This window comes from Pezoporus flaviventris, unplaced genomic scaffold, assembly GCF_033815535.1.
Source record: "Pezoporus flaviventris isolate CSIRO_AGI_PZ_B2104156 unplaced genomic scaffold, CSIRO_AGI_Pfla_v1 ptg000001l, whole genome shotgun sequence".
Taxonomy (NCBI): domain Eukaryota; kingdom Metazoa; phylum Chordata; class Aves; order Psittaciformes; family Psittacidae; genus Pezoporus; species Pezoporus flaviventris.
In genome coordinates, this window is record NW_026892549.1 from 38,934,754 (window position 1) to 38,950,379 (window position 15,626).

General features: G+C 36.1%; 1 protein-coding gene across 8 annotated transcripts in view; it reads left to right on the plus strand.

Annotated features, from left to right (window-relative positions):
- The window catches only part of UBR3 (ubiquitin protein ligase E3 component n-recognin 3), a 109,008-nt gene that overhangs the window by 3,756 nt on the left and 89,626 nt on the right, over positions 1–15,626 (plus strand). For 6 of the 8 annotated variants that reach the window (XM_061453074.1, XM_061453014.1, XM_061453021.1 and 3 more), the window contains exons 2-5: positions 10,360–10,499; positions 10,907–11,065; positions 12,764–12,907; positions 13,513–13,562. In XM_061453074.1, coding sequence (XP_061309058.1) covers positions 10,360–10,499; positions 10,907–11,065; positions 12,764–12,907; positions 13,513–13,562 — 493 coding nt within the window. Of the gene's footprint in view, positions 1–10,359; positions 10,500–10,906; positions 11,066–12,763; positions 12,908–13,512; positions 13,563–15,626 lie in introns of those variants that run through there. The other 2 variants (XM_061453056.1, XM_061453071.1) reach the window with 2 other exon arrangements.

The window sequence follows — 15,626 nt, forward strand, 5'->3', positions numbered from 1 at the left end:
ATATGGTATCTAGCCATAGGCAAATGAAATTTTGCAGCTCCATCAGAGATCATAGAATCATAGAATCATAGAATAGTTAGGGTTGGAAAGGACCTTAAGATCATCTAGTTCCAACCTCCCTGCCATGGGCAGGGACACCTCCCACTCTCCCACTAAATGCTTTCAATCAGAGCAGAAATAACAAATATTTTGGGTGGGAAGAATGATAAACCAGAATAACTTTACTTTTCAAGGAACCATTTTCAAACATTTAAAAGTAATAAAGAAAAATTCATCTCTCTTCTCAGTAGGTAACCCAGTTGCAGGCAAGAAAGAGCTAATTTTCAGATAATTAATAATGTTCCGAAGAAGACAAAATCTTCAGTTCTAAAGCGTTTAGAGTAGACATATGCTCATAGTTCAGCTGGTGAGTTCATCTGTTACAGGAAAAAAAACAACCATGCAGTTAGACCAGGAGAAATTTGGACTGGGGTAGTTTTTGGTTGGTAGAGGGTATTGTGTTATAATGAAACTTGATAAAATAAGTTGGAAGCAGGCAATATGCCATGTGGTTATAATAAGAGTATAAATAGTCAGTAATCTGTTACTGATGAGTGCTGTCTTGTTTCTGTGGCTGGCTTGTTCAGGTTCCTCTTTAAGTCTGTAGACAATAACCTGATATATTAGAGAGCCTCTGCGCTTTGGCTATTTCATTCCCTCCGTGTCCAGTTTCTGAGTATGCCTTGCTGTGTGTTGACTTATTTGTTAAATTAATCATGTGGGAAGCAGATGTTTTAGTGCTGCATTACAGTACAAAGAGAATAATATCTTCATCAAGGGTTGCATATCCTGAAAGGCAAAAAGCCAGGTTAAGAATTTAATTGCACAGGCTTTGCATTGATGTTTCCTGTGCATTTGTTCGTAGTTACGGCAACCAGTGGCTTCATTGACAAAGTGTGTTACCTTCTCTTATGACTTTTATCAAAGGGTCTAAGAAATTATCAATTTCCACTTGTGACAGTGAGCCATTTTTTTTATCAGTAGGCATGTGTGAAGTACAAAAACCTATACTTATAGAAAGGTAACTGTTACAAATTGATGTTGTATGCCTCGTATTCAAAAGCGCCTCCAGGTTCCTAGCTATAAGCTTTCTGCAGGCCTATCTCTGATGATCCATACTTATCTTTCCATTTAGCTTTGTGTCTTAGGGTATACATGACTGTAGGATACATGGGCATCCTCTCTGAGCTACACACTGTATCAGACACCTTCCTCTGTCCTCTTATGAAAAGGCTTGGAAATTCTCTTTTCCTCCTCTCGCTGCCAGAAAGTATGAGAAGTATATTCATAGTTTCTGGCCTGCTTATTTTTTCTGCTTCAGTTTGTTTAGAATTGGCTCTGTTTTTTCAATGCATTAAAATGTTTGCACCCAGTAAGTACTGAACAGTTTTAGTTTAAATTTAAATTTTGGACAGTAGATACCTAGTATTGATGACCTTTACTACTCTGTCCCCATGTCCTTCTTTCCTTCACTCTCACCCAATTCCTTATTTTATCCCTTTTCAGAGACTCATTTCAATAGAAATGGCCTTGCTGTTTGGAAGCTATGAAGATTATACTCTTATTTCTTTTTTTTTTCTGTTGCTAAGTAAGAGTAAAGGACCATTTTCATATTCCAGACTTGAGAGAACTTTAACAAACAGATTGAGAATAAAAAAGCAAGCTTGCTGTTGAGAAAGCTGTTATTAATGGTTACCTCTGGATGGATTCTGTGCCTGTTCATCAGGCAAGGTCTCTTTATCATCTTGGGTTGCAGCAGCTGTGATCCACTTAAGATCAGAAAAGTCAGATCTTCTTGCAGCTGTCTTCTGGGGCATGCAGGTAATAACTTTTCCTGGCATTAAGTAGATTATGTGGTTATCTTATGGACTGTCTTGCAACAGTGAGTCTCCTGTTTAGCATACATATTGTATGTTGCTGCTTCAAGGTTGTCCCTTCTAGTGTGACTCTATCAGTTATATTCCTTAACAGTAGACAAGAAGGTTTTAATTCTCCAGGTCCTATGTTAGATTTGGTAATGCAGCCTCAAAGAGTGAAGGGTGTTCTTTTGGATCTTTTAAGAATTTTCTGAAATGGATGCTTATCAACAGGCTAAGAGCCTAGACATTGTCAAGGAGTTTAGCCTCTGAATATTATGAGTCTACATAAAAATATTAGATTTTTTCAGGATTGTTGGGTTGGTACTGTGCGTTCTGTAAGATCTCTATCAGTTTCATGCAACTTTTGAAGTTAACTTTGGGCTAACAGGGAAGTCTGAGCTGTACTGCCTGTTAGCTTAGCATGAGTCTGAATAAACCCATGGTCATGTACTTCTGGTGGGTGCAACTCTTCAGAACAACTCTATTATCTGGTCTTCTACATACCAGGTACAGGAGTTCATACTAGGTTTCACACTGACATCAGCTTTTCAAAGAACCACAGTTACTATGCATCTATAAATAATTGATTCTTTCTGCCCTACTCCTCACTTCCCCCATATTTAAAGCTCAATATTTGGTATTGCTGCTTAGGATTCCAAAGTAGCATTCAGTAGTTTTCATAGAGCTTCATATTAGGTCTAATCCTTGGAAAGCAGAAAAGATTGCAGGTTGCTGTGTTGATTGAGTCCATCGTTGCATACAGACAGCGCACAGACCTGCCTGTCTTGATTTCTCTTAATGTCTCTAATTAGGGCTACATCAGCCTCTACATTAGTCACTGTGATGTTTTCCAAATGGTTGACAGCCAAGTGATAATTGTGTATTACTGCTTTTAGAGCTGTGGCCTGACGAGATGCCATGTACTTTATACATGCTGAAGCATAATATGCACTTGTTTCGAAGGCATCAGTAAGATACTCAAACATATTGGTATACATAAGTGATATATATAAGTTTAAACATTTAGAAGCTTTAAATCTTGCTGTGTTAGTCACTGAACAAACTTAAATGATAGTTCTACTTCAAATCTTTTGCTAGCAGGCCAGTCTAATTTGAAGAACAGAACAGTAATGTGAAAATTGAGCTTGCAAGATAAACTACTTCTTGCCTTGTCTGAAGTTGGCTTATTTATTGTATAACTTGTCTATTGCTTTGTAATATACCTTGGTATGTATTCAACTTAAGAACTGGTGTTTCGGAGGTCTCTGGAAACAGTCTTGTTTAGATTTGGGCTAACCAGTGTTGATTTTCAGTTCCTTTGCTTTGATCCCACCAACTTCTTAAACTCCTTTTATCCCTTTTGTGAAACTACCAGCTGCCCAGGGTTCTAAGTTTGCTATGTCAGGGTGGAGTGTTATTCATCTGGTACATATCTGATCTATGTGGGGCTGTCAATGGATCTGTTGGCAAGACAATAAAAGTGATGTAGGGTGTATGTTTGCGGAATGCATTCTGAAAGAACTTTTGTCTCTTAGATCTTTCTTAATGACAAATAATATAGTTTGATTCAGAGTTCAGGCCATTCTTCCTTATAACCTGCAGAATATCAGGAATTTTGTGTAAAAAAAAAAAAAAATTTAAAAATCCTGAAACGGTGTCTGACAACTGCAGGTGATTTTTAGTAGTATGCCTAGGTGCCCTTCTGTAAAGAGTGTTCTGTTAGTAAGCTCTTCACATTGAAGTAACAGAGAGAGCCCCTTGGGATATTGCAATAACAAGGACTATATAATGAACTCTCTTGCCTTCATTGGGATGCATCTCTGTTTCCACGCAGCATCTGCAGTGATAATGGCTCTGGCATAGAGAACATGGACACTTCCCTTTCCAAGAAAACTGCAAGCTACATGCAAACTACTATGTCTGTTGGAAGCCCAACCAAATTGGTATCTTCAGCTTAAGTTGGTAGTTTTTATTAAAATCCACACATCTTAGTCAAATCCTGATGAAATTAAGGTAGTTTTTACATTTGTCTCGCACTCTGCAGTCACTTAGAACTTTGTTAGATATGAAGTATTTGGGTCAAAATAATACCTGTTGTATGTTTGACCTGTTTAAATTTTCTTGAGAAAATTCTCTTAGCCAGAAAATGTCTTTGTTAACTATTTTGGAAACTTAATTGTTGCTATTCAAATAGAAGATGAAATTGATGTAACTCTGAAGGCAACTGTCCAGGGAGGCTGCATGTGAACTAATGGTTTGGGAAGAGTCAGGGTCAAGCAAAGATGGCTAAGGTGACGGCTAGGACCAGATACTCTATTTGCTGATCTGCTTCTCAGACATATTTTTGAAGTCAACTGGGAATTCTCCTTTGTGAATGCTGTGTAAGGTTAAGAATGCTGAAAAAATTATATCCTAAAAGTTATGAACGTAAGCATCCAGAACTAGAGTATACATTGTGTCTTTGTTTCTCTATCTTTAGGTCCATATTTGGGAAAAAAATATCCTTTAGGTATTTTTCTTCTGAGCTTTTTAAATGTTAACCTTAATGAAGTTTTCTACTCAGAATTCTATTCCTTCTCATTATCACTATTTCTAAGGTCTTACGATTGAAGTTGCTAAATCTGTTTCTGATTGATAGTGGATACTTGTATACTAATGAAACTCATTGTAGTTTTATCTACTATACAAGTTGTTTCTGTCTGAGGTCTAACAAAGAATAATAGAAATGCTCTTCTGCAGAGCTTCTTTGCTTTTTCTTTGAATTGTAGAGCTTGCTTTGATGAAGGGTGCTCACTGTAGCTCTGAGCACCAAGGGAACTGCTGGTGACTCACTACCACTTTTCCTGCTGTTCTGCAAGGATTGGAATAATTTCCAAGTCTCACCTGTGATTTCTAGCCTCCCAAGGTGGCTGAACAGGTTTGTCATGAAGGATTAGAGCCTGGAAAGATGTCCTTTAAAGTTCTGACTTTGTTGTTGTTTTGTTTGATGTTGTGGTGGTGTTTTTTGTTTGGTTTTGTTTGGGGTCCGTCCCCGTCCCCCCCACTGAAGCCATTAATTCTGCTGTGTTTTATTGTCCTTCACTATTGACTCTAGTGCCTTTACTTTGGAGATTTCCTGGTTAGGAGGATTAAACTGACATCTTTCCAGTTGGCTTTGCTTCTTGTTGGAGTCCCTAATAGTAGAAATGCAAGCATTCAGTTTTGTCTCAACTCCTCTGTAGCTTGCATCTTTCTTAAAGAGCAGACGAGCTGTCATTCCTCAGGCCTTGAATCAATTTTGGAAGTCTATTTTGTAGGTGAAAGCAATTTAATTATTCAAAGTATTTACTAGGGTGTGTGAGGGAAACATGCAAAATTTCTTTTTCAGAGGAGCAGTTAGTTTCTCTGCATTTTTTTCAGAGTTACCATTGTGTTTGTTGTTTGAGACAGTGGATTTACATAAGGCAAGGCTACAATATATCAAAGCCCTTTTACATGCGGATAGTTTTCTAATGCTGATTATAAAGTTATATTTTGTTCTGCATTAAGATTTGGTTTAATATGTGAACTGCAAAAGCAGGAAAAAAACATTTCAACGCTCTTTGCCAGTACATAAATAATGAAAAATCAGTTCACAAGAGCTCTGAGAGACAACTGTAGCACTCAAAAAATATTTTGCATCTTGCATCTATTTTGTAGATTCAGTGTATATAAGAATAGTATTAGCATGTTAGTTTTACAGTAGGGACAAAATGTGTATTAAAGTGTCGAATTCTTATTTACAAAGCTTGCTTGGGTTTTTTGACTCCTTTATGAAACATTGTCAGTTGTATGGTATACAGTATGACATGTATGTAATGTCTTAAATAAAAGCTCAGTTTACATATTGGTACTGAATTGAAGAATTAAGTGGAGGTTTACTTTCTTTGCTTAGGAATTGATTTTCTGTAGTTTTCATTTAGGTCCTGTCACTGGAGTCTCAGATTCTTGTCCTTAAAAGCTTCTGACAGTCAGGTACTCATAGTGCTGTAGTACCATAAAAGTTGTGAAAATGGGATGCCTTCTTTTGACAGCTCTACAATTCAGTTTAAAACATACGACTTTTAAACATGGGGAGGCAGGGGACAAAGTAGTAAGAGAAAAGTGAGGGTAAAAATAGTCTCTCTGTGTGTACGTGAACTTATGTCAAGTTTCTGGAATGCAACTGAAACATGAGACACTGTGGGATGTAGTGGAAGGGAGAGCTGAGCAAATGTTCAAAAGCTGTAAAGGTGTGGTCTGGCTGGGACTGAAGGCATTTATCAGCTGCTGTAATAACTGGAGAAGTTTAAAATTTCTCCTTTGAGGTGAAGGAGGAGTTGGCTTCACAGGGAGCGTTCTATCTACCTAATGTGCTGGTTGGCCAGGACAGCATCCTCCTATATTGCTGCGTTTTGGGGTTTTTGTCCTCTGTTTTGCTCCCTGTCATGTGAAACAAGTGAAGGGATGATGGCAGGATGATTTAGGGATTTCACTGTGATTTCAAGAAGGCAGGCCTGTGAGTGTTGGTGAATTTAAGCTGGCCCAATTAATTTTTATTTGTTTTGAAAGTGAATAGCTGCTGCTAGCTTAGCTCCTGAACTGGTTTAATACAGGGTCAATCAAGTGCTAGTGCTGAAACAAATAAGAGGGCTGAAGACAGGCTGTGGCAGGACCGCCCTAGTTCAATTTATGCAGTTGTGAAACTGTAGCTTGAAAGAAAGGAGTTACTTTACCTGCAGGCACTTGTAAAATACATTTTGGAAAATCACAGTAGAATTATTAAAGATGGAAAAATAGTAGGAGAGAGTGGAATCAATCTGGAAAGCCTAAAGTGAAGGTTGCTCGGAAGATGTTAATGCTGCTTATGTTAATAATAAGTGGTATTCCTTAGTCATGTAGATGTCAGCAGTATTCTACATCTTACAAATAACATGCCAATGCAGAATAAGAAATTGCAGGAATTATTTTGAAGTTGTGTGGACAAGACCTCTTATCAAAGCTGGTTTTATTTAATTGCAGATTTTTTTGTTACTCTCTCCTTTTGCCATAATTAGTCTTGTCTTTTTGTGAAAAAGCTATTTCAAAAGTAGTGAGCTGCACAGAAGAAAAACCCCAACAAACAAAAAAATATCAACAGAATATACTTCTGAATTGGAGAAAAGAAGGGAAAAAAAGATCATGACTTTTTTTTTCTCACCGTAGACTTGCATTTTAGTACTTTTGTGTTAGACATTTGGTGAGATAGAGCTTGAATATCTGTGGCTAATGAACTGGCACTCTCACTGAAATACTCCTATTCTTAAATCTCATTGGAGTATAATAGTAAAAATATTCACAAGGAAGACTGTATAGCACAGTAAATGTGAAGTACTACAGATTAAATAGAAACTACATGCTTGTAAAAAAGTAATTTGCAATATTGAAATAATGTAATAAAGCTTAGGTGATTTAACAACTCAGGGTAATTTGTTATTTGTCTAGTCAGTCTTCCTCTCCATAATTATTTTTTAGCTTCTTCAGAAAACTGTTTCTTATCTAGATTATATCCCCCTTTCATCACCCCCCTGTTAGAGACTTCTGCCTGCTTCAAGTGGTGTATTTCCAAAGCTTGATGTTACCAGGAGAGATTTGGAAAATACTCCTTTTTGTTGCTATTAAATTGCTATTTCAATAGTCTTGGGAGCATTTTGAAAGTACATTTACGTAGACAGACAATTCTTTAATTGAAACTGTGGTAAGGAAGGTCTTCTAGAAGTATAAGGTATTGATTATGGAATAGCTTTGGCTGCTGTTTGTCCAGTGAGTGTGTAACCCATTGAGAAGTTTGTCACAGGTATCTCTTTCTGCCTGTGTAAGAAGTTTCTACTTGTTTCTTTCTTGGCACAGCTTGGGGTTCTGGCTCTTCCGAAGTTCAAGCAGCTTCTGTTTTAACTCTGGAGATCTTCCAAGTCATTGTCTGGCATTTTGGTCAATATCTGTAGAAGAACTGTATAGTACTCTGTGGAGGCAGTAGTGCTTTGAGTAGAACAGAGTATTGGTATTTTAGGATTGTGCAAGTACCTTTGAGTGGCAGGGTTGGTTTTCCGTAATTCAGCATAAAACGGTGTCTCATGCGTGAATGTTATAAACTTGGGCTCAGTAAGATTTCTTCATCCGGATTTGTAAATAATACAGTCTGGGTTGCCTTTCTTGATCATTAGAGTAATTCTTGTCCTTGAAATTCAGTCTGGCCAATAGCTTGTCCAGTGGCGGGTCATGTCAGCAAGGAGGTGTTCTGTGGGTTAAAGAACAGCTACAATAGGATAGTGATTTTTGACAGTACTTTAATACTGTAGCCTTTGAGCCATAAATACAGAGTATGGCTCATCTTGTAAAATGATACTGGCATTCCTACTTTAAGGTTTAGGGCCTGGTATGTAGAAATCATTCCCTGTTTGGAACTGCCGTAGTTTGTGCATGTGACAGTGAAAAGACATTTCCTTGTAGTAAATTGAATTTGGGTTCTGCCTTAATTTTTTCAGAATCTGTATTAATAATAGCACACTTTGTAAGTAGTGCTTTCTTGAGAATCTCAGGAGAAGACCTGATTTTAAAGTTCAGTTACAGGATGTGTTAAAATTGGGATAATTCATAGGCTGATTCACAACTGCTATGCTGGCATAGGCTTCTTGGGGAGTAGAGCTTTTTATTTTCTAAGGAAGGAAGCTTTGTGCTTAGCAGAAACTGGGATTCAGAATGACTGCGTGTGAGTTTTATTACTGTGACTCCCTTAGCATGTATGTGATCATACAGCAAAAGCATTGGTTGAATGCAAAATATATTGGGGGGAACCAGGGGAAGTTATTAAAAAACCCTGCCTAGTAATTCTTTGCTTATGTGTCTTTTAAGTATTTATTTACTTTTGATCCCTTCTTATAAGGATAGTGGTGAAAGGGAAACCAAATACCTTTAAGATAACAAACAAGGTAGCATATTGCAGCATAGATCAGGCCAGATTCGTGATTTTCTGGCACTTCAGGTTTCTATATGTGAATGGGACAAAAGTGAAAGACAGAAGTGAAAAAGTGAATGACTTTTCATAACTTCTGTAAATGTCATTTGCAAAGATGAATGATGAAAGTGAAAACCATCCATTTGTGCATTAACAGAAAGTTACCAGTCATCACTGAGCTTGTTCTGCCAGGCACTTTTTCCCCCCCCTCGGGGATGCTTAGGCTGTATATACAAACTGCAAATTATCTGGCTAGTCTTCTTACCCTTTAATTAAAAGTGTAATCTGTAATTAGCAAAGGAGAAGCTCTTGATCTTTAATCTTGCAAAGATGCCATCTGAACTGCTGGACTTCCATCCGCCCCCTTTTTTGTTGTTGGTTTTTTTTTTTTTTTTTTTATGTGTACCATAAATTCAGATTCTTGCTTTGTGTCTTCTGTTTCCTTCTTTTGAAGGTGAAAAAAGGTTCTCAAAGAAGAAAGGCTTATGTTGTAGAAAGTAGCAGGCTTCTTCTGGAATGTGTAGCATAGCAAATATAGTGGAGACATGAAAACAATTTTCATATTTAAACCTGAACCATTTCCGAACCTTTGATCAAAAATTACTGGTAAAATCTAGTGAATCTTTCCAGTGAAAGTGGTGTGGTTTAGACTCTTTAGTTCTTGTTAGCTTCTTTGACATGGGTGAATAACTCTTTGATGCTGGTAAATGTTCTTTCTAAAAATAGATTTGGAACTGAAAAGTATTCAGTGACTCTTGAGTCAGGCTCATGTTAAGTCAGTGGGAAATCATTCTGTCTGCTCTAACGGGGTTTGGCTTAACCTCATGTCACTGTGCATTAGCTAAGCCTCAGCTACTACCATACAGGAATTTGCCAAAGAAGAAATGTTTTCTTTTCTTTTTAAATGAAACAGTTTGCACAATTTTTGTTTCTATCATCGTTTGATAAGTCAATCTTAGTTGTTATACATTTGAAATAAATACTGATCCTGCAATGTCTTAAGCTTTTGGGAGTTTTTTTTAATTTAATGTCAGAAGACATTAAAAATGTCAGTAGCTGAATGAGGACTTGAAGACTCAGTCCAGCCCCTGACTATTTCACAGAAAGGGGAGGAACTGTTTCAGTTTGATATTTTCAATTAGTCTCTTTAGAAATTGGGAGTTATGTCTTGCTAAAAAAAAAAAATATAATTGTTCAGTGGAAGAAGCTTCTAGCATGTCTAGGAAGGAACTGGGATGTTAGATATGTGGACTCTGATAAGGGGAAAAAATGTGGCAACTTAATAATTTGCTGGACACAGAAACAAAATGGGTTTGAAAATATTAGCTGGAATTTCAGATTGTCATTTCTGCCCCACTTTTAGTGTAAATGGATGCAATATCTGAAAAATATAAAAAAAAAATAATGATTTTCTTAGTATATGTTCTGCTGAGCTGTGCTTGGCTAACATTTTTCTCATCTGTTTTATAGGTTTTGTAAAAGACACCGGATTAAGTCAAATTCAAATGTTCCATGTGTCCCAAAAGACTTGTTGATGATGTCAGAATTAGTTCTTCCACAGTTCATCTTTAGTCTTATTCAGCACTTAAGAGAGGGGTATAATGAGCCTGGTATGTTTTCAATTTTCATGTGTCTAGTGTATCTTACCATGCTGCTATCTCTTGCTTTGCAGTCTGTGAAGAAACAGTACATGAATACTGTATAGAATGCATGAATGCTATCTGTAGTTAATAGTACTTAATTTTGTACCTCTTTTCCTAACAAAGTTACTGCCTGGCTAGGTCATTTGATCTTTGTTCTCTGCTGAAGAGCTTCTTAAATACTTTAAAGGTTACCAAGCATTGTGTTGAGCTCTTCAAGGAAATTAAATTGGGATTAATTTGAAACTTGTACATGTGGATTTTAGAGCATTATTAGCACAATTTATTTTTTGGTGGTCATAGCTGTTCTGCCTTGTGAAGGTCTTGATCAAATTACATTACATTTACACCAAAAGTTCTTGTTGTGTGGTTTTCAGCTCTTGATCTGCCATCAGAGAAAGACCTTCATAAAATCCTCCAGGTTTTGGAGCCTCATGTTTCCTTTCTAGAAGACTTGACCAAAATGGGAGGAGCAATGCGATCAGTTCTTACCCAGGTTTTGACTAGCCAACAGTTCTACAAAGATCTTAGCTCTGGTATGTTTGTGTTATTTCTAATAACTAAATTTTCAAGTTATGGAGAATTTAAGGACATAAATTTTATTTATCAGTTTCTGCATGTTTTTATTTGACATCTCAAAACCCAGAAAAATGCATGTTTTTACGGATACTTTTGTTGTTGATAGAAGGGGGGTGGGCTTCAGGAGCAACTAGAAACATTTGTTATTAAGGACAAACCTCTTATCTTCTGTGTCCCAGATAACTGTATAAACATACTTAATTTCAAAAGAGTTCTTATAATGAAGTTGTTATCTTTAAAGTGAGGTGAACGTGGCAGCTTAGATCCTCCAAATAAGGCATATCAAGCTTATTCAAAGTGGAATATGTCTAACTTATTTTGGGATCTGCTCTCACAGAGGTTACAGGAGGAGACCTGAATGGCAAAAGGCCATAGTGTGTCCTGTACTTCTGTGCAATGCTTTTTTATTTTTCTTTTCTTCCTTAAACCTCCTCCCTCCTCCCAATTATATATTGCATCCTGTACCAAATCATAATGAATCTGAAAAAATTGGGCAGTCACTATTAACTCCATACCACCTAGTATAAATTAACTCCATCTTACTTTGTTGGAATTAGAAAGTGTCTTTTTTTGAGTACTTTGCATACTTCCTTTGCATACTTCCTTTGCATAGGTAAGAAACAAATAGTAATTACTGTAGATTTAAGTTGCTGTAACTGGCTTGGGCAGCAGGTAGTTGTAGAACAGGCAATTGCCAAGTCATTATTTGGAAGGAGAAACGCTTGGGAATGCTGCCTCAGGGACAGTTGTCTGTATTCTGTTTCCTTCCTCTTTTTCTCTCTTGTTTAATGATATTTGATTGAGAGAAATTTAATGACTTCTCTTTTCCTATATGCAATGAATTTCCTGAGATAGAAAAGTGGAGAGGCAATGGGAAGTAAGGCATTCTTATCTGGACTTCTGGAATGGAGAATATGTGTGCAGGAGTAGGTACAGTTTCTGGGTAGGGAAAGGAAAGAAAGGGATTTTAGAGCAAAACATGTCCTTTTGGCTTCAAATGCAAAAGGGGCACAGCTAGAAAGATGCCATCATCTTTTTCATGTTTTCTTTTCCTTCAACAATTGGCAGAATTTGCTCTTCTAAAGTTTTTTTTTTCCTTCTGTAACAAACGTGTTGAGGTTTTTTGGTCCATTTCTTTGTGGAAAATTTTATATCCTGAGTGTTCAGTGTGACTTTGCTTCATCAAACAGTTGCAATTATGTTACCTTTATGAATAGTCTTTGTTAATTGCAGCTGTCAGAACTTGAACTTTGAAAGAAAAATTCCAAATATTAGAAATCATACCTGGTGTGTTACCATTACTGTTTTTTTTTTTGTTTTTTTTTCCCCATGAGAAATTGTAGATCCCTGTCCTTTCGGTCCAAAACCAACCAAATCCTTTTTTTGCTTTAGTGTTAATGATGGCAGTGCTGATAAAACAGAAATGAAGTACATCATTTAGAAGAAAACACTGTGTTGGAGGGCAAAAACTGTGGAGGTTTCTTGTCTTTTAGATTTCAGTTCATTAGTTGAAAAAACTTCTTAGCTTTTACATCTCATAATTATACAGCTTATTAAAACATTGTGGACCATTTTTTAACTTGCTTTTATTGAATATAGAATATATGAACCAAGTAGCTGTTGTACATTAATGCTGTTTTACGTATGTATTTAAGGTGTTGGAGAGAATGCATGTGCAAAGAAAAGTCATGAAAAGTACCTCATTGCTTTGAAAGGCTCTGGACTGGCATTTCCTGAGGATAAAATTGCATGTGGTATGCAGGAACAAGGAGCTGGAACTAGCACATTAGCAGTTCAAGGTTTGTGTAGAAAAATATATTAAGAGAAGATTTTACTATTGTTGCTTTTGATATAAATTGTTTAGTTTATTGAAACAAACAAAACAAAAACAACAAACAACCCAAACCAAATCTTAATAAAGCTTAAGGAATTACCTGCTATTTAGTGCACCATCAAATTACAGGACTCATTTTAATTCTGTCAACAAAGCTAAACATGTTAACTTTTTGTTGCTAATATACTAAGCATCATTTCCCAATCATAGCATTAGTGGAATTTGAGTAGGCAAGATGAAATTGCTCATAGTGGAATTTTGTCACGGCAACTGAGTTAAGCCCCCTATTCTTACAAAAGTGCTGTGGATTTTTTTTTTTTTTTTAATCACTGAAGGCCATCAGAGTTTTCTGTAATTTCTGAAAGAACACATCTTTGTTAACTCAGTATGTTGAAGTTTGCATTGGTTTTGTATTGGTTGGAAATCTTACTCCAACTTCTCAGTCCACTGCTGTGTATCTTTTAAAAAAAGTTAATGTAGTGTTCATTTCATACTGGCTCATTAAATATCATAAACTCTTTTCAGTTTAAGACTTACAAAAGGAATATCTGAATTTTTTTATTTCAAAAGGTTTAGCAGGTGCTACAGCAACATCAGGACAAGGGGATTCTTCAGATGAGGTGAGACTGTTTTTAAAGACTATAATGAACTGCAATGGAGTATTAAATGGAGAGAATGCTTGCAGCCAAATCCCACAAACCTTAACTCTTCCATCTACCACATATTCTCTCCATTTTAATAATTAGGAATAAATGAGATATAAAGGAATAGATCTTATGCCTTTGATTTACTAAGGATCTTTTGAAAAATCCTTATTTTTGCTAATACTATTTCAGTTTAATATGTGTATGTAATGTAGAAGAAACTTGTTTAGGTAGTTCAAAAATCACTATCAAGTAAATTGGGCTTGATTAAAGCTAACTTACAGCGTGTGATGCTGTGAATGGTGTTAGCAATTTTTGGCACTTGAGAATCCAGCTGAACTGGTGATAGCAGCAGTGAGAATTTCTCTGTAGATAAATTCCCATGTGTAGACTTGACCTTACTTAACAAACGCATTGAGTGGGAGTGAAAAGGAGGGAATCTCCCTTAAGATTGAGCTGTAATAAATATATGAAGTTTAAGGAGGGAAGTTTAATTCAGGTAGAGTTACTGTATCAATTTATTCTCAGTTTGGTTTTTTTCCCTACTATTTAAAACCCAATTTCAACTAGTAAGTCTTAGCATCCGTTCTTGTAGAACAATATAACAAACTTTAAATAATGTAAAGTATAGTTTTTGTAGGATCTTTGCTTATGTTGAATTCTGTGTGAGCAAGTATTGAAGTAAAACCAATTGTTTGTGTCTGTCTAAAGCAGTTGTATGACTTATTTGCCTCTGTCACGAGCACAACAGCATCTGTTACGCTTTCTGCAGTGCTATTTATAATTTGGCATTTTTCAGAGTATTGCTTGCTGTTTTTTCACCATCACTTGACAAACAAACAAACAAACCCAAACAAACCCCAAACCAACCACAAAAGATTGTTGACTATCCCTTATAAGGACCATGAAAGAAGGTGGCAATTCAAGTTAATGTTAATAACCTCATGTAGTATTTTCAGAGAAACTTTCAATGGCTCAGCATGCTTCTCTGTATTTTACTCCTATAAGTGATGAGGAGAGAGGAATAAACTGAAGTTGTTCAGAGTCTGAAGAGAGACTGGATATTGCTGATGTTTCTTTTGTGACTACAGGAGGGAGGTGGCAACAGGTGTATTTTGGGGAGAATATTTTTTTTTACAGGGCAAATACTTTTTTTCTAGGAAAAGATATTTTAAGAATAAATAAAGGGAGGAATTACAGCAACTGTGTTATAACTTGCTAGTTAAAGATACCTGTTGTGTAGAGATTTTTTCTTTCTGATCTCTAGGATATAAAGGTATTTTATTATGTTACTGCAGATGTGGGTTTTCTAGATTGAAATCCTGCATATATTCACATACCTGGAATCAATTTTAAGATGTTAATTAAATTATACATTGTAAAGAAGCACAAGAGCCTATTTTGAAATCTGTATTTAGAAAATTTTTAAAAGTAATTACGAAGTAACATAGCGCTAAAACATTAAGCACTCAAAAAATTAGGTGTTTCTTAGTATTTTCACTTCTGAATTTTCTTTTCATGTCTTCAATAAAATCTCATTGATACAATATGGGATCCAGTTAGAAATAATGTCAACCCTTGGTGGCATCTCTGGAGAAAGTGAATTTTTTATTTTACAGTTTTTTTTCTAATAATGGTCTGCTTGACAAATATGAATTGCTGAAAGTAAATCCAGTCCTTTCATCCAAAAGCCAAAACAGAACAGTGCAGGTGGGAGGCTGAAATGCTGATGAGAAAAATGATGTTACTAGGGAAAGGAGAAAATAGTTACTTTGTTTTGACTTCTCTTCCTCTACCCTGAACTCCCTTGTAAGTTACAAAGCACATATAAAGCTTTTGTAATGCCTTACTGTACTCTCTTACAGCAGAGTAAAACTGTGTTCTAATTAAAAAGTGTGGCAAGAGTCTGCTTTTAACTGGATTTTCTTCCTCTGGTATTTAAGATGAATTTAGAAAGGTTAATATTATTTTCTTACCAAGTAAGTCTTAAAAGTAGCATTGCTTCACAGAAGAAAGGCTAGATTACCAAATGTATATAGA